General features: G+C 42.8%; 1 protein-coding gene across 3 annotated transcripts in view; it reads left to right on the top strand.

The window, feature by feature from the left end:
* SLP1 (Calcineurin-like metallo-phosphoesterase superfamily protein) overlaps window positions 1–19,949 on the top strand; it is a 363,036-nt gene that overhangs the window by 97,959 nt on the left and 245,128 nt on the right. For 2 of the 3 annotated variants that reach the window (XM_089437119.1, XM_089437118.1), the window contains exon 3: window positions 6,410–6,523. The exons of the other annotated variant lie outside the window; for it this stretch is intronic. In XM_089437119.1, the coding sequence (XP_089293245.1) occupies window positions 6,410–6,523 (114 nt within the window). The remainder of the gene's footprint in view (window positions 1–6,409; window positions 6,524–19,949) is intronic. 3 annotated transcript variants of the gene reach the window in all.

Raw genomic sequence — 19,949 nt, 5'->3', positions numbered from 1 at the left:
GCTGAAGGTGAACTTGTTCTTAGTCTCAGCCTTGGAGGACGAAGGGTGTGATGTTGTGTTCCAGAATGGACAAGTATTCATACGTTCAGAGGGAGCTACCTAGGACACAACAGTAAGGTTTGGTGTCAGGAAGGGTAAGTTGTACATCTTGCAGGGCCAACCTATAGGTAGATCCAAGGGGATCTTGGATCAAGGATCGATATTAGTGACAAAGAATGAATAAGAGGCTTTGAAGATTGAGTTGTGACTGAGGTCTCAGTTTCTAATCTTGGAGATGGGTAGGAGGCCTCTTCCAAATCTGTTAGAACTAGTTGGTATGAGAAAATATTGATAGATGCTCAGGATTAGGTCAAGACTCCTAGGAGCATGGTTGGGAGAACCAGGTCTTCAGTGCAGATTCCAAAATAGGTAGTAAGGAAGTCTTCCAGTTAAGAGGGAGTAGCTACAACAACTAGTGACGTGGTGGGATTGGAGACATATCTAGGTGGAGGATTTTCTTCCATAATTACCTTCCTTACTAAGAGGTAGTGTTGAAGTTGTAGCTCGGAGAGGTACTTCTACATTGGCTTTGTGTCTAGCATGTGGAAGTGTTCGAAAAGGTACTCTCTAGATATTAACTTTATTTTATAAAGTTAAAGTGACTTTTACTTTATAATGATTAAAAGGTGACTTAAGTTGTGTCAATGAGAGATTAAGTCACAATCGTTGATCTCAAGTGATCAAGATTAGATCTTGATCGTCAATCACTTTGGAGATAGGGTTTTAGTCATTGGAAAGTTATAAAAGCAAATCTAAGGAGAGGAAGAGACACACATTGCATGAACAAGTGAGGGTTTGAGCTAAAGAGGAAGAGGGAAAAAGATTGCAGTAGGAGAAAATTACAAGGGCAGCAAGGAGGGCGAAATCGCTGTTTTCTACGACAAATACTTAGCAAATAACATTGCAATCTACACAGATAGAACCATGGAAGAATAAACGTTGGAAGAGATGCTAGCACACACATAAAAATAACACAATTATTTTTGGACAAAAGTCCTTGGAAAAACCCAACTTGGGAAAACCGGTGCAACAATTGAGGGTTTTATTATTAAGCAGCAGTGAGAAATTCTGAGTACAACTTTATGCCGAAATCTGGCAATCCTATAGAGAAAATTACTGCCAACAATCTAGTGAGGAATTTTCCTCACCCAACAGGCAATCTCCCGGCTCAACTTGCCTTTAGAAACTCAACCCTCTTACCCTCCACATCAGCCTTTGTGTTGCTCTGCGCATCCTGCTAGACGTCTAGCCTCAGACTAGTCTCTGATGAAGTCGTTTTGCCTTCTGGTGACTAGAAAGCTGCTAGACGTCTAGCCTTAGACTGGTCTCTGATGAAGTCATTCTGCCCTCTGGTGACTAGAAAGACGCTTCTCCGTCACTCTGAGACTCCTTCCCGGCCTCTGGAACTGAAAACGTCAATCCCTCTCAACAATTCGACTTTGCCTCTAGACGCTGCCGCGCCGCCCCAACGTCAGCCTCTCTGTGGTTCTTCTGGCTCTTTGCAAATGCACTCGTTGGATCTGGAATACCTCCTCCAACCTCACTATCTCTGCCCCTCTCACATTGCTTCGATCTCTAGCTCTCTCCAACCACTGACTGTTGCTACTCTGGAAATCGATCTGCCAAGAAATCGAACTACTTAGGTCTATTCTCCATCACCACATCAACCTCCTCTTATAATCCACTGTTAGAGCACCAATGACTAAGATTAAAACATAATCAATGGCTAGGATCATCTCTGGATCGATCCATGTGAGTTTCTAGATGATTTACACCTTGACTTAGTTAATAATGATTAATAAACCATATTCCCTAAGTTTAAACTTAAGAAATATTTAAAAACTGGTTAATTATCTAATTAAGTAATTTCTAGGCAGAATTTCCAGAAACGATTTCTGGGTTTTGGAGATCTCATGTATTCTAGTCTCTCCACAAAATTTTGTGGCTAGAACACGTCCGATGCTACAAAAACTAACATTCCCTCTCAGCAAGGAATGTGTTCTAGTGCTACTACACACCCTGTAGCAACACCCTGTCTTTGCATCTTCTCCTGTCATGTTGCTGATGTTTGGCCATACTTCCCACCAACCACTGCGCAACTCTGATATACACTACATCTGTGTTGCTTCTGACACTGCCATATTGTTGCCAACACTGCATCTGCACTGCAACTCCCTCTCATTTGTTGCTGTTGTGACTGCAACATCTGAAACTGAAAAACTTCCAAAATACTGAATCAACTGTAATCAGTATAATGCATCTATCACCCGAGTCTCTGACTACTGCTAGTATCTGCACTGTCACTGAAGAATTTGCGCTGTTGCTGACTCTGCACTGCACTCCCTAGTATTTGACTACTAGTCTCTGCAACTGTCACTTTGGCATTTGACTACATCAACTATCACTGATCCATCCTGCTACTGAATATTGTGGGGCCGCGTAGCAAGGTATTGATCCATGAGGTGGACTCCTCAAGGATCCTGCCCATCTCCAGTGATCTGGGGATACAACACCAAGTCACCTCACCTCACTCCTAGAGGTATATCAACAAACATGGTGAAATCTTCCTCCAGCCTGGAGGACAACCTATCGATATCTGCCGAAGCTGCCTGCTAGTCCTGCTTCTCCTCCTTGTCCTTCTTCCTGAGAGGACACTGGGTACTGTACTGACCGAGTTCACCACACCTGAAGCACTTGATCTTCGACATGTCCTTCTTCGTCCTTTGCTCCCCCTGTCCTTGATTGGGACTCTTAGATGCGAGGGCCACATTCTCCTCATCCTTCACCTGCTTCGATTCGCTGTTGCTGCTACTATTGGAGCTCTTCAATAGAGCTCGTCTCAATTCCTCATACTGCAAATCAACCCACATCCTGTCCCACCTTGGCAAGGTATCTTTGCCCAAGATATTTTGGACGAATACTTGCCACTCCTCTGAGACACTATTGAGTGCCAATCGCACTAGCTCCGTGGGTTGAGGTGCTGCCCCAACATCTGACAACTGGTCTCAGACCTCTTGAATCCTAGTGAGGAAGGGATCTATGCCTTCCCCCTTTTGCATCTTGATGCATCTCAACTTCTCCTCTAAGTACATCTTCCGTTGCTCAGAAGTACCTTGGTATAGCGTGGAGAGAGTCTCCCACATCTCTTTGGTAGTATCTTTTCCAGCTATATGTGAGACAATATGATCCCGGACTCCATCTAGGATCAACCTCTTCGCCCATGCCATCTCCTTTTTGTACTCTTTCAGCTGATCTGCATCCGTGGGAACTACTACCACCACATCAATATAGGCTTTCAGGCCATATTCATCTAGAAGGAAGGACATCCTTGCCTTCTAGATGACGTAGTTGGAAGCTTCATCCAACCTGTCTTGATCACAAAGCACAACAACGACCATCTCAACGATCTTTTGAAAACTTCCTCTTTCCTTCTGCTCAGTTGTTGCTCTGCTATTTGCACTCCCTTTTGGAGTGAGAAGATCTGCTCACAACGACTACTGATCTGCAAGGAAAAATCGAACTTCTTGAGACTAGAAGTTCCCTAAGGAAAATTTTCCCTTTGTGTGTGCTCTTCTCTCTTCCACTCGACGCTAGCTCTGCTCTAGTGTACTGCTGCAAAACCTCTGTGTCCAACTAGAGATCTGCCCATCGAAAATCTAAGCTGCTCCCTTTGCCTCGGGAATCACTTGATCTGGTACGATTGAATTTTTCTGTCCTTCACTCAAAAAAGTCGAACCTCCACGAGTAACTTGGCCTCTTGGTAGAATCATTGTGCTGCGCTTGGGAATTTCAGCTTGCTGCCCACAATGAGCAGCAAAATTCCTTCTCTTTTCGCCTCTGAGCTCTCCGGCTAATCAACTGTGCTTTGATACCATGTGAAAATTTGAAAACCGGAATCCTATTGCAGCAACTGGAAATTATTCTCCTAATTGTTAATTTTATTTAACAATTTATTTGTTGTTTGCTACGACAAATACTGAATAAATCACACTGCAATCTACACAAATAAAACTACGGAAGAATAAACGCTGGAAGAAATGCTAGCGTGCACACATAAAAATAACACAATAATTTTTAGACAAAAGTCCCCGGGAAAACTCAACTTGGGAAAACCGGTGCAGAAGCTGAGGGTTTTATTATTAAGCAACAATGAGAATTTCTGAGTACAACTGGATGCCGAAATCTGGCAATCCTACAAAGAAAAATACTGGCAGAAATCTAGTGAGGAATTTTCCTCACCCCACAGGCAATCTCCCGGCTCAACTTGCCTTCAGAAATTTGGCCCTCTGATCCTCTGCGTTAGCCTCTGCGGAGCCTGCTGGATGTCTAGCCTCACACTGGTCTCTGATGAAGTTGTTCTGCCTTTTGCTGGCCGGAAAAACGCTTTTCCGGCACTCTGGGACTCCTTCCTGACCTCTGGAACTGAAAACGTCAATCCCTCTCAGCGATTTGACTTTGCCTCTAGAAGCTGCTGTGCTGCCCTAACATCAGCCTCTCTATGGCTCTTTTTCCACTCTGCGAACGCACTCGCTGGATTTAGAATACCTCCTCCAGCCTGACTGTCTCTGCCCCTCTCACACGATGAAATAGAATAATAACTTGTTTGCTGGTTTTCCCCATTGGGGTTTCCAGGGTAAATCATTGTGTCCAAATTTTCTGTGTAAATGGTTTCTATTTCCACTGCATTTTAAAGTTAGTGAACTCAGTGTATTGCTGTTCATAAAATCAGATGTGGAAAATATTTAATTTCCCTAGTTCAAAAATCTGAGTATAAATTTTTATTGGAATAGTATATCAGATCTGGCTTTGGAAAAGAAGAACTACTAACAAGGGGGTTGGGGGGAGCGGGGGGATGGTCTGAATCTTGGTGGGGAGTATCAAATGCCCCCGCTTTACCACCTAGCCAAGCCCTTGCCCACTCCTATTATTTAGGTTGTGCAGACACATATTTTGGGCTTACTTGTTTCCATTGTCATTACTCTCACCTCACAACCTTCATAAATGAATAGTCAAGAGATTGTTGATGTGTGCTATGAAGATATCATAACATGCATTATGCCTAGATTGTTTGCAGTGATACTGATGATGCAAGTGCAATATGTGAAGTATTTTTCTTAGAACGAAAGACAGGTTGTAATTGAAACCGTGTTACAAACAATCTTGTTTGATAACTATAAAAATATCGAATATAAGTAGGATAAAATAGAGAAATCCATGATAAAATAAAATTGTTAATAATGAATGTGATTATTGATATGCCTTAAGTGACATTATAAATACAATCGAATGGTCATGGGGATGAATGGACATGACTTTTGGGGAATTAGTGCATTTATTATTATTTATTTATTACATATTTTCTATATCTATTATTTATATTAATTATGTTCATTACAAACTCTTTTAGGCAAATGCTGACCTGATTTAAAGTGCAATGAATTACTAATGAAAGAACAGGGAAAAAGAGAAAATGTTTGAATTACTTATTTAATAAATTGTGTCCACTATTGTAAACTTGGTCAACGGATGGGTCCTGGAGTGTTGATTCTTATTAATAGAAGGTTTTCTAATGGTTGTTGATCTATCAGGAATTGCCTCATTGTAGAGAACTGGGTCAACTGATGCCTTATGCCTGCATTGTGTTAGAAACTATTTTCCACATTTTTGGAACTGCCTGTGATCTAGGGACCCTTGCAATTTGGTTTGGAATACCTGGCCTGTAAAAATAGTGTTTTTTGGGAAGTTTCCCTTTTTGGGGATGCTGATTCTGCTGCCCCTCACTTCTGAGGAGTATGGCATATCATTTGATTGTACGTATCTGGAAGATCATATGTGAGTCTGTTTTTACTGGGTCCAAGTTCACTATTCTAGTGTTCTGAGAACACATTTTTGATTAATTAGCTGTACCGTTCAGAGTTAAAGTCTCTCTCGTGAAGAGTGATGTGAGTGATGTTTTCTCTTGTATTAATAAATGTAGCATTAGCCCCCAAAAAAGAACCAGGTTAACAAAATTGTCCTTACTATTCTGGACATGTCTTTCTGTTCGTGGAGTGTCATGGTGGGGTGAAAATAGCTGAACAGTACTGTTATCAAGCAACAAGGAATCAAGGATAGAAGTGGAGTTCATTTATGGAATAAAACTTTAAATTTTTAAAATTATTGGCAGGAAATTGTGTGGTCATGTTTAGGATTTGATTAGGATATGATGTGGGATATGTATGATTTGTTATTGAACCCCATTTAGTAAAGTTCCACTAGCTTAATGGAAAGCATACTTTTTTGACTTAAGAGAACAAGAAAGGAATGCTCTAGTTATTGCATTTTGCTTTCTATTGATAGAAATTAATATATGTTTTATTTCTCATGGCAGGTACTTGTCCAACTTGGTGATATATTGGATCGAGGAGAAGATGAAATAGCCATTATGTCACTTCTACGATCTTTAAGCTTGCAAGCTGAAATCAACGGTGGGGCTGTCTTTCAGGTTTTGTTTTCAGTCTCTGTTTCTGTTATTAGGAAAAAGAGAAAATTATTGCATCACTAGTACTATAAAACTAGTGAATTTGCAAATTCTGTTGGTTCATTGCTTCTTTAGGTGTTGGAGATTTTTTTGTTCTGTTGATGATAAAAAATATTCAAGTTTTGAATCCATGTTCACGTGGTCCTTGTTACCCACCAAAATGGGTAACTTACACGAGAAAACTTTTTTCCCATTCTTCACATCTAGCTGGCCAGCCATGCAGCCCCTGACATCCAACACTAGTAGATGACGTGCCATTATATCTCTGCCACCTGCATCAGCCATATGCATCTCACCCATCTGGCAACAGTACATGAATAAAGATGGGCTCCCAATTGAAAGGTACTTTATTCATTTTGCAATTGGGTGCTTATTGTTAGTTTTTGTAGCATCGGATGGTGTTCTAGTCTCGAAACTTTGGGAAGAGGCTAAAACACTGGAGTTCTTCAAAACCCATAAATCGTTTCTAGAAATTCCACCTAGAGATAGCTCAATTAATTTAATTGATCAATAATTAGAAAATGCCTAAGTCTAACTTAGGAAAATCGATTAATTAATAATAATTAATTGAGAAATATGAGAATTCTCTAGAAATTCATACGGACTTGGAGATGATCTCAGCCATCGATTAAGTTTTAATCTTGGCTATTGGAGTCCCAACTGGAGATTATAAGAATAGGTCGATGGGTAGATGGAGAAATATACATTACAGTAAGTGAGAGCCAACGGTGCGAGTTCCTTGGGAGGTTTGAGCTAGCCAGCAGTGGAGTTCGAGCCAGAGAGAGGACACAGGGCTAGAGAGGGGCAGAGATAGTGATCCAGAGGAAGATTTTCCAGTTCCAGAGAGGTAAGAGAGGAGGTTGAATTATTTCTCTAGTAAGCAGCGCAGGGCTTGCACAATTGCTTCAGTGAGCAGTTTGATTTTGCTGGAGAGGAGGCCATTTTAGTTTCCAGAGGCCAGGAGGATTTTCTAGGTGGCAGGACAAACACTTTCCCAGTTAGCAGTAGGCAGGATGACTTGATTAGCATCAATTTTGGGTTGATCATGTGATAGGTTGTGCAGAGGTGATGTAGAGCCAACGTAGAGGGTTTGTACGACTTGCTTTTTAGTTGTCAGTTTGAGTCGGGATTGCTTGGAGACGAGGGTAAATTCCCTCAGGTGATTTTTCCAGTATTTCTCTCAAATTGGATAGGCAGTTGGGCATCCAATTTTATTGTACTCAGGATTCACTACTGCATAATAATAAAACCCTTAGCTGTTGCATCGGTTTTCCCACATTGGGTTTTTCTGAGGACAACGTTCACAAATAATTTGTGAAAATTCCTAATCCTCAAGGAACCCCTACTGCAACAAATCTGAATCTACTTCACTTAATTGATTTTAATTTCATTCATCAAGTTATTCTTCTGAATACTGAAGCAAATTACTTTTGCAATCTACACTACTTAAATTTGATTTGCATGAAACAAGGAAATTGAGCAGAGAACAAGATACATAGGACACAATTATTTTTGGACAAAATAATCCTCGGGAAAACCCAATGCGGGAAAACCGGTGCAACAACTCTGAGGGTTTATTATTATGCAGGAGAAAATTTTGAATACAAATCTAGGATGCTTCAACTAGCAATCATTCACAAAGAAAATACTTAACAAAAGACTGGTGAAATGATCTCACCTTGTCACTGGAGAATCAGTGACTGATCCTCAGCTCTAGGAGGCTCTGCGTCAAACTGCGTCACCCTGGGCGGCCTCTGCGTCACCCCTCCTAGGTATTACATTGCCTCTCTACTCTGGAACTTCTGCGGGCGGAGAAATCGACTTTCTTGCCTCTAGTCTCACACCCTGGCTTCCGACAACTGAAATTTGAATTCCCTCTGTAGAAACTCGACTACCCCTCATTGACTGTGTTGCCTATGCATCAGCACTGCGTAGGCCAGCGCCAGCCCTCTTATGGACGTCTTCTGTCCTTTCTCTGCCAAGTATTCTCTGGAAAGTCCTTCTCCTGGAATCTCACTGCCCCTCTGCTGCAAGATCTCCCCAATCGATTTTCCTTCTAAGAACTTCTCACCTCAGAAAATTGATTTCCTCTTTGTGTGTATCTAACTGAACCCCAAGCCTCCTTCTTATACTTTTCCTGTTGAGACTTCAACGACCAAGATTAAGTCTCTAATCAACGGCTAAGATTAAAACTTGACTTGATCCGCCTTCTAGATCATTCTCACCCATGTTTTGATTAATACCCATCAATATTTTAATTTTCCTAAGTTTAGACTTAGGAACCCTATTAAAAATATTAATTATTTTAATAAAATACAATCCGGGTGGAATTTCACCAAATGGTTTCTGGGTTCTTTAGAACTCATGTGCCTTAGCCTCTGCACCAATTTTCATGGCTAGAGCACATCCGATGCTACTAAAAACTAGCAACAATGTCCGATTGCATGCTGCTCTGTCTCTGAAGCATCTCCTTTCCGCACTATTGCTGCCACCAACACTATGCTGCTGCTGCAACTATACTGTTACCCATGACACTGCCACTGCCGCTGCTGCATCTGTACTACAACTCCCTCTCAAATGCTGCATCTGCTATGCTGCTAGCACTGCCACTGCTAACACTACATTCGTACTGCAACGCAGTTGTTGAGAGAAGCAATTGGAAAACATCCAAAATGAACTGAACTTAACTATGTTCAGCATAATACCATGAATGTTGGAATTTGATTGCTCTAGTCTCTGACCCTTTGAATCTTCTGCACTGCTGCTGACTTCTGTACTGTGCCAACTGCACTGCTACCAACCTTGCTCTGCGCTAATCAGCTCTTGGTCTCGGCCTACTGCATCTGTCTCTCCAAACAATCCACTGCATCATCTGACACTAAGTCCATCTCGCTACTGCTAAATCTTGGGCTCCTGTAGTAAGGAATTGATCCAAGATGGACTCCTCAAGGATCTTGCCCACATGTAGTCCTCCCGACTACAACTCAATATCGCCCCATCTCCCTCTTGGATATGCGTGGGCACTCATGGCAAACTCATCTTCGTCAATCTTTGCTGAAGTATCCTCAGGATCCTGTTTTTCATCCTTATCCTTTTGCTTCAAAGGACATTGGGATCTAAGTGGCCCATCTTGCCACATCTGAAACATTTCACCTTCGAAATGTCCTTCTTCTGCTTCTGCTGCCCCTTTGATGCTAGAGCTGCATTCTCCTCTTCTCCTTGGTCTTCGTGCCACTCCCACTGCTGCCATTGAGGTTGACCTTAACCAGTTCCCTCCTTAATTCTTCCTGTTGAAGAGCTGCCCACATCTCCTCCCATGAAGGTAGTCTTTCCCTGCCCAATATGGTTTGGATGAAGACTTGCCCTTCATTCGAGACTCCATTCAGGGCTATCCTCATCGTCGCGGTTGACTGAGGAGTAGACCCCACTGTAGCAAGCTGGTCTCTGGTGCCCTGAAGACGTTGAAGATAGGAGTTAACTCCTTCTCCCTTCTGCATCAATGTCTGTTGCAACTTCTGTTCTAGGTACATATTCCGCTGTTCAGAAGAGCCTTCATACAGAGAAGACAAGGCTTCCCCCTTCTCTCGGGCTGTATCCTTGCCCTACAAGTGTGAGACCACATGATCTCGAACTCCATCGAGAATGAGCCTCTTCACCTTCCCCTGCTCGACCTTGTACTTCTTCCTTGGATCATTGTCAGCATGAACAACTACGACACTTTTGACGTAGGCTTCGAGATCGTATTCTTCCGGAACAACTAAGATTCGGTCTTCCATATGACATAGTTGGAAACCCCTTCCAACCTGTCCTGATTTCTGAGCCCATGCGATAACATCTCACCCAACTGTCAAACTGAATCCTCTAGTCACTGCTCAGCACTATTGCTCGACAAGTGAGAAATTTGAACTTTTTTGGCAAAAAGTTCTATGAGGAGCAAATTCCCCTTCTATGTGTCTTCGCTCTTTTTCGACAAATTTCTACCATGGCAGAAACTGTGCCCTTCAAGCACTGCGCTGAGGCTCTGTGTCACTCCCTCTGCCTCTGCAAAATCATGAACTGGAAATCGTACCTCTCTGTCGACTCTCTCAGAGAGAAATTTCATCAGAATCTCCGCTTCCCAACAAGGACTGCGCAATCCCTTCAAGGGGATTCAAATTGTTGCCAAGTGCAGCTTTCAGCCTCTCTGCTCAGTGCTGGATTTGCTCTTCCTGTTTCAAAATCAATGCTCTGATACCATGTGAAATTTCCTAATCCTCAAGGAACCCCTACTGCAGCAAATCTGAATCTACTTCATGTTGAATTTTCTGAATCTAACACATCAAAAATTCCTACTGCATTATTTGCTTTAGGGAAATTTTGCCCGGTTAGAGAGATATTAAAATAATTAATCATTTTAATGGGTTCCCAAGTCTAAACTTAGGAAAATAAAAATATTAATGGGTATCAATATAAAACTAGGTGAGAAGGTTCTAAATGACATGGATCAAGCCAAATCTAATCTTAGCTGTTGATTAGAGATTTAATCTCGGCCGCTGAAGACTCAACAAAAAAAGTATAAGAGGAGGCTTGAGGGTTAGTTGGAGATACACCAAATTGATCAGTCAGTTCAATTTCTGGAGCGGGGTTTGCTGAGAGAAATCGAACCAGTGATCAAAGTTGCAGCGAGGGGCGGTGAGTGCATAGCAGAGAGGCAGAGATAGTCCGGAAGACCAGCGTAGAGGTAGGGAAGGCTACGCAGAGCCAACAGGAGCCACGCAAAGGGCCAGAGTGACTGTGCAGAGGGCTAGAGGGCCTGTGTGGGTGACGCGAGGGCCAGAGAGCCAGCGCAGAGCATCTGTTGGCTGACACAGAGGTCAAGAGGGTTGACACAGAGCCTCAAAGAGGCGTTGGAGAGACTTTCGTGGAGCAGACTTGCGGAATATATGCTTCTGAAGAGAGGTGTTATTGTCAGATTGATTTCTCTGTCGGGTAGCCAGTTTGGCACCCAGTTGTACTAAAGAAAAGCTACTTAATAATAAAACCCTTAGAACTGCTACATCGGTTTTCCCAAGTTGGGTTTTTCCGGGGACGATTGTCCAAAAATAACGGTGTCCCTTGTGTGTTTGTCTATTCTTTCAGTTGATGATTTGTAGATGGTTGAGACTGTACTTGTGTTTATTTTCAATATTTATATGGTTAAATAACTTGTTAAGAAATTAAACAAGTAGGTGAAATAAACTAGATATTGCAAGAAGAATTTCTAATGAGTTAGACTGAGAAATTTCAACATGGTATCAGAGCGTTGCAGATCACAGGAGAGCTGAAGGCACCAACTAAATAAGAAAACTTGCAGCAGAAACCGCTCTCCCGAGAGACATAAGCTATTCATAAGCAGAAAGCAACAGAGAAGGAGTGACGCAGAGGGCCTACGTCATTAGTTTGAACCAGAGAAAGGGTCAACGCAGAAGCAATGAGAGGCAAACGAGGCTCACGAAGAGCCACGTCATCCTGCTCAGCCAGGTAGGAGTGACGCAGTTGGCCAGAGGAGCAATTTAGCCACTGCCGAGATTATGCAGAGCCAGGAGGCTCAGTTTCTTCAGCTGCTGGGGCCTAGGGAGTTGTGGGCAGATTGTGGATTGTGAAGCTAGTGGGGTGCTGTTGCTGTTGAAGCAGAACAGTACCTAACGGGACAAAACCAAGGTAGAGGGAGTCACTACCTAGGTGGATTTCTAGCCAAGAAATCCAGATCAATATTGCAGGAGCAAAGGGATCGGAGAGGAGCGGTTCGACAGTTGGCAGGAGGATTTCCATAGGGAAATCGAGACTCAGAGGGAGTCTAGGAGATGATTTTCGGGAGGGAAATTGAGACTCAGAAGGAGTCTAGAGGAGAACTTCGAGGAGGGAAGTAGAGACTCAGAGGGAGTCGAAAAGAAGAGCAGAGATGGCAATGAATGGACTGAGGGATCAGGACAGGTTGGACGGGGCATCCAACTTTGTCATTTGGAAGGCCAGGATCCTGTTTGTTCTAGATAGACATCGCATCAAGGTCTTTTCCTTGAGAACTGTGGCTATTCCGGTCGACCCAACTGATAACGAAAAGTATGAGGATGTAATGGCCAAGGCAAAGTGCATAATCCTTGATGGGGTCAAGGATCATGTAGTTCAGCATATTGCCGAGAAGAATACGACAAAGGAGATGTGGGATACCTTGATGACATTGTATCAGGGCACTTCCGTGCAGAGGAAGATGCCACTGGGGAGTTGGGTCATTATGCAACCCAGTGTCCCAGGAAGAAGAATAAGGGAGAGGCTTCTGACTCCAAGGCAGCGTCGACTAAGGCGGAGAAGGAGGTAGAGACTGATGACGACTGTGCCATGAGTGCTCATGTATCTTTAGAGGAGGTGGGGTGACATCGAGCTGTAGTCAGGAGGACTACAGGAGATGTGGTGCAAGATCCTTGAGGTACCCAAACTCTTGGATCATATCCAGCTACGGGAGCCCTGAGAGACAGTAGCAGGATGATCAGTAAAAGCAAGATGCCGATGGAGCGGCAGAATAATGCTAGAGTGCAGTAGTCCCGACAACGTAGAGAAGGTTGCAGTAGTGCGAGAGGCACAAAGAAGGTTGTAGCAGTGCAGGAAGGCACATAGGTGTTTGCTGCAGTATGAGAGGCACAAAGTTGTTGCAGCAGCGCAGAGGCAACAGAGGGAGCACAAGATAGCAGCAAAGAGAGCTTCAACATCAAGAGGGCTTCTAGCCTGACAAGGATGTCAATAGTTGGGTAGATCAGTTACCATCGTCTTAGTAACTGAGTTGCAGTGCAACAGTAGCAGTGGTAGTGCTATGGGCAGCACAATGCAACATGATGAGAGAGGGCTGCAGTGCAGATGCAGTGTTGGGAGAAAAGACCAACAACAGAACAAACGCAGAGGGAGCTGTTGTACAGATGTAGCAGTGGCAGTGGTAGAGCCATGGGTAGCAGTACAGGATGAAGTAGCGCAGAGGATGTTGGGTAGCAAGGCCAAGTATCAGCATAGGTACCGATGCCGAATGAACAGGGTGATGTTTAGTGGTGGAACATTACTAGAGAACATTCCTCGCTAAGAGGGAGTGTTGATTTGTGGTAGCATCGGATGTGCTCTAGCCATGAAAATTGGTGGAGGGGCTAAAGCACATGAGATCTCCAAGACCTAGAAATGGTTTGGGGAAATTCCGCCAGGTTAAAGAGATATTAAAATAATTAATATTTTTAATGGGTTCCTAAGTCTAAACTTAGGAAAATAAAAATATTAATGGGTATTAACATAAAACTAGGTGAGAAGGTTCTAAATGACATGGATCAAGCCAAATCTAATCTTAGTCGTTGATTAGAGATTTAATCTCGGCCATTGAAGATTCAACAGAAAAAGTATAAGAGGAGGCTTGAGGGTCAGTTGGAGATACACCAAGTTGATCAGCTAGTTCAATTTTCTAGAGTGGGGTTTGCTGAGAGAAATCGAACCAGTGAACAGAGTTGCAGCAAGGGGCAGTGAGTGCATAGCATAGAGGCTGAGATAGTGCTGGAAGACCAGTGTAGAGGCAGAGACGACTACGTAGAGCTAGTAGGAGCCACGTAGAGGGCCAGAGTGACTGTGCAGAGGGCCAAAGGACCTACGTGAGTGAGGTAGAGGGCAAGAGAGCCAGCGCAAAGAATCTGTAGGCTGACACAAAGGGTTCTAGGCTGACACAAAGCCTTAGAGAGGCGTTGGAGAGACTTTCGTGGAGCAGACTTGTCGAATATCTGCTTCTGAAGGGAGGTATTACTGCCAGATTGATTTCTTTGTCGGTTGAGCCAGTTTGGCACCCAGTTGTACTCAAGAAAAGCTACTTAATAATAAAACCTTCAAAACTGCTGCACCGATTTTCCCAAGTTGGGTTTTTCCGGGGATGATTGTCCAAAAATAACAGTGTCCCTTGTGTGTTTGTCTATTCTTTCAGTTGATGATCTATAGATGGTTGAGACTGTACTTGTGTTTATTTTCAATATTTATATGGTTAAATAACTTTTAAGAAATTAAACAAGTAGGTGAAATAAACCAGATAGCGCAGGAAGAATTTCTAACAGGTTAGACTTAGAAATTTCAACATCGTGTGCTTTAGCCTCTTCGCCAATTTTCATGGCTAGAGCACATCTAATGCTACCCCAAATCAACACTTCACCTACTTGATTTTAATTTCATTCTTCAAGTTATTCTTCTGAATATCGAAGCAAATTACTTCTGCTGTCTACACTACTTAAATTTGATTTGCATGAAACAAGGAAACTAAGCAAAGAACAAGATACATAGGACACAGTTACTTTTGGACAAATAGTCCCCGAAAAAACCCAATGCGGGAAAATCGGTGCAACAGCTCTGAGGGTTTATTATTATGCAGGAGAAAATTCTAAATACAAATCTAGGATGCTTCAACTAGCAATAATTTACAGAGAAAATACTGGACAAAAGACTGGTGAAATGATCTCACCCTGTCACTGGAGAATTAGTGACTGATCCTCAGCTTTGGGAGGCTCTGCATCAAACTGCGTCACGTTGGGCAGCTTTTGCGTCACCCCTCTTGCATATTACACTGCTTCTCTGCTCTGGACCTTCTATTGGCTGAGAAATCGACTTTCCTGCCTCCAGTCTCACACCCTGGCTTCCAGCAACTGAAATTCAAATTCCCTCCGCAGAAACTCGACTTCCACCCACTGACTGTGCTGCCTCTGTGTAGGCCAGCGTCAACCCTCCTTCAAACGTCTTCTGTCCTTTATCTGCTGTGTATTCTCCGGAAAATCCTTCTCTCGGAATCTCACTGCCCTTCTGTTGCAAGATCTCCCCAATCGAGTTTCCTCCTGAGAACTTCTCACCTCAGAAAATCGATTTCCTCAATCTCTCTGTGTGTCTCTAACTGAACCCCAAGCCTCCTTATACTTTTCCTGTTGAGACTTCAACGGCCGAGATTAAGTCTCTAATCAACAACTAAGATTAAAACTTGACTTGATTCGCCTTATAGATCATTCTCACCCATGTTTTGGTTAATACCCATTAATATTTTAATTTTCCTAAGTTTAGACTTAGGAACCCCATTAAAAGTATTAATTATTTTAATAAATACAATCTGGGTGGAATTTCACAAAACGGTTTTTGGGTTCTTTAGAACTCATGTGTCTTAGCCTCTCCACCAATTTTCATGGCTAGAGCACATTCGATGCTACTAAAAACTAACATAATTGTTATTTGTATGTCTGTGTGCTAGCATTTCAAGGAATTTTCACATTGTATCAGAGCATAGCTGACAGACAAGAGGCTTAGAGCTAGAAGAGAGAAAATTTCGCTGTTCAGAGGGAGCAATAGGGCAAAATTTTCTGGGGGTTGCGAAGTGCCTAACCAGGCTAAGCGAATTACTAGGCAAGGGTTCAATTTTCCACTTGTAGTTGTAGGAAAGTTCGATTTGTCCGGGGAAACGATTCTAGCAGGCAGAGGGAGCAAGAACTCAAATTTTTGTAGATAAAATTTCTTGTATGGGCATAAAAGGTTTGCAGTAATTTGCTAGAGCAGATTCAGTGCTGGGTGGAAGAGAAAGTGCACACACAGAGGGAGATTTCTCTCAGAGGGTTTCTAGTTCAGAAATCCAATATTTCCTGTTGCAGCAGGCAAATTTCCTCGCTCCAAAAGGGAGTGCGAATAACAGAGCTAGTAGCCGAGCAAAAGAAAGAGGGAGATTTCCATTACAGGTTGAGTTTTTGCAGAAATGGCCACAATTGGGCTTAGAGATCAGGATAAATTGGACGATGCTTCCAACTATATCATTTGGAAGGCCAAGATGTCCTTTCTCCTAGATGAGTAGGGTCTGAAGACCTATGCAGATAACGTTGTGGCAGAACCTACAGACCAACAACAATTAGCGACTTTCAAGAAAGAGATGGCCAAAGTGAAGCAGATGATCCTGGATGGAGTCTGGGACCATATAGTCTCACACATATCTGGCAAGAATACAACCAAGGAGATGTGGGATGCTCTCGCAGGGTTATATTAGAATCCTTCCGAGCAGCGGAAGATGTTTCTGAAAGAGAAGCTGTGGAATACTAGGATGCAGAAGGGTGAAGACATAGATCCCTTTCTCACCAGAATTTAGGATATTCGGGATCAACTTACCGCTGTAGGAGAAGCGCCTCAAACTATAGAGCTTGTGCATTTGGCCTTGAACAATGTCTCCAAAGAATGAGAAATCTTCGTCCAAGGCATTTTGGGACGAGACATATTACCAGGGTGGGACCGAATGTGGTCAGACCTACAACAGGAAGAGATGATGAGATCTTTAGTAAAGAGCTCCATCAATGGCAACGACAACAAGGGATCAAAAGGTGTGTAGGAGGAAGACAATGTGGCCCTTGCATCAAAGGGGAAAGCAAAAGGTCCCATTCAGGGACAAGGCTTGCAGGAAGAGAAGAAGAAGAAAAAGGATCTATCTAAGATCAAGTGCTTCAGGTGTGGCGAATTTGGCCACTACAACACTCAGTGTCCTCAAAGGAGGAAGGACAAGAAGGAGAAGCAGAATTAGGTAGAAACATCCGTAGAGATAGATAAGGTTTCCTTGCAATTGGAGGAACAATTCGCCATGTATGCAGCTCTACCTCCAAGCGAGAGGTGGGGCGATATCGAGCTTTAGTCCCAGAGTTGCGCAGAGATTTTGGCAGGATCCATGAGGTGAGCATCAGATGGTGTTTCCTCATGGTTCACTACCCTTGCTACATGGGCCCATAGTAATTAGTAGCAGGAGGATCAATGTTGGTTGAGTCAATCAGTGCTAGAGTGATAGTTGCAGATTAGTGGCAATCAAATGATGAGGAACACAGATTAGTGTTGATAGTAGGGCAGGAGGCTTAGTAGTAGAGTCAGTAGCAACACAAATTTCTTAGTGGACAGTGCAGAGGCTAGTAGTAGTCAGAGACTTAGGAGATGGTTGCAGCATAGAGATAGTTGATTAAGTATTTTGGATGCTTCTCAATTACAGTAGCAACAACAACAGTTAAGAGGGAGTATTAGTTGGGTTGTGGTGTAGATGCAGAGTTGGCAGCAGTATAGGTTGTACAATGCAGTGTCAACAACAACACAAATGCAACATGGTTAAGCTACAGTCAATGGCAGATGAATCATAGTTAGCGCAGTTTTGGTGGACAGTGGCAGGAAGCTACAGTTGTCAGACGTCAATAGCGTGTATGGGAGGATGATGCAAATACAGGGTACTATAGCAGTAATGCAGCACTAGAGAGGCATCTTTCCTCGCTAAGAGGGAGTGTTAGTTTTAGTAGTATTGGATAGTGTTCTAGTCTCAAAAATTTGTGGAGAGGCTAAAACACAAGAGTTCTCCAAAACCCATAAATCATTTATGGAAATTCCAACTAGAGATAACTCAATTAAATTAATTGATCGATAATTAAAAAATGCCTAAGTTTAACTTAGGAAAATCGATTAATTAATAGTAATTAATTGAAAAAGGTAAGAATTTTGTAGAAACTGACACAGATCAACTTGGAGATGATCACAACCATCGATTAAGTTTTAATCTTGGCCATTGGAGTCCCTATGGAGATTATAAGAATAGGTTGATGGGTAGATGGAGAAATATACAGCACAGTAAGTGAGACCCAGCAATGCAAGTTCCTTGGGCATTTAGAGCTAACCAGCCGCAGAGTTCGAGCCAGAGAGAGGACGCAGGGCTAGAGAGGGGCAAAGACAGTGATCCATAGGAAGATTTTCCAGTTCCATGGAGGCAAGAGAGGAGGTCGAATTATTTCTCTAGGAAGCAGCGCAGGGCTTGTGCAGTTGCTTCAGTGAGTAGTTCGATTTTGTTGGAGAGGAGGTCGTTTCAGTTTCCAGAGGCCGAGAGGATTTTCCAAGAGGTAGGAGAGACACTTTCCTAGTCAGCAACAGGTAGGACGACTTGATTAGCATCTGTTTTGGGTTGAGCGTGTGACAAACTGCATAGAGGTGATGCAGAGCTTGTGCGAAGGGTTTGGATGACTTGCTTTTCAGTTGTCAGTTTGAGCTGGGATTGCTTGGAGACAAGGGTAAATTGCCTCAAGTGATTTTGCTAGTATTTCTCTCAGATTGGATAGCTAGTTAGGCATCCAAATTTATTGTACTTAGAATTCACTACTGCATCATAATAAAACCCTTAGTTGCTGCACTGATTTTCCCACATTAGGTTTTTCCAGGGACTATTACCGCTCAAACTAGCAGGGGACGTAAGGGGGATCCCTAAAGGGCAAATGCTAGACCAAGGGCAACAAATGGAGACTTAGCCCACTGTCACCTCAACTAAGGCTCCCTTCTATTTACGAACTTTCACTGATGGGAGGAAACCCGGTATATTATGGAGTCACCGATGAATGATAAGTCAATGAAAGGATGTGGAGTGACCCAAATAATCCCTTTCCCGGAAGAGTTAGAAAGATAGAGCTTGCTTGCTTTCTAAGCAAGGTACAACGTCTTCTAGGGAAAGGAAGGGAGGATTTGAGGGTTAGGTTTATGGGATATGACTTGTGAAGGAATTTTCCAATCATTAAAATCCTTATTGAAATTGGTATCCCGAATGGTTCTTGAAGAATTGTCTTTTCAAATGGATGGGACCAAGTGGACCCAATCTAGGGTAGGGGAGAAGAGAATGGCAACCAATGATGTCTCCAACCTGGACAAGGTATGGAAATGGATCAAAGAAAGAATATCCACTTAAAGGTTTGAATTGATCCAACAAGGTACTAGCCTTTGGGTATGCTAGGGCAAAGTTTGATCCCGAAGCTAGGGCTTGGCTTTTCTCACAACTCCATTATCAGAATGGCCTCAAATATGGAGGAGATCTTGAGGAAACACGAGCGCAGGAGACCCTAAGAGATCGAACTTTTTGGATGGGTAGTTTACCGAGAAAATGATGCCCTAGTTGACCCAACTTGGCTAAACCTAGGAAAAGATGAAAATATATGTTTCCAGGTGACCACCTCTTGATCGATCAGTGCCTTAGCCTTGGGAGAATGGAGTCTATGATGAATATGAATGAGGATCTTTGATTCTCAATCAAGGAGGCCTCAAGACCACTTCGCTAGCCTTCTAGGTCAAAGAGAAGCAATCATGCAGCTTTTATATTTTGATGTGGAAAGGAGATGGCTTATCAAGGTCAATTTGTTGATAGAATTGCCCCTAGGAGATTTCGTTCACATTATATGGCCCATACATTGAGAGATGCTATAATAGAGACAAAATTCCACAATTTAAAGCAGTAAATGCATGCAACAATTAGCACTAAAAATAGCGAAAATCCCAGTCCAATGTATATGACAAAGTAAAACAAGAATAACATTAAAATCATGTACTTACATGTAACAAAATATAT

Source organism: Pinus tabuliformis, chromosome 5_2 (genome assembly GCF_031772625.1).
Source record: "Pinus tabuliformis cultivar Carrire ecotype Pingquan chromosome 5_2, CPIR1, whole genome shotgun sequence".
NCBI lineage: Eukaryota > Viridiplantae > Streptophyta > Pinopsida > Pinales > Pinaceae > Pinus > Pinus tabuliformis.
Note: the sequence above shows the minus strand (reverse complement) of the source record. Positions and strands in the feature narration are given on the sequence as shown.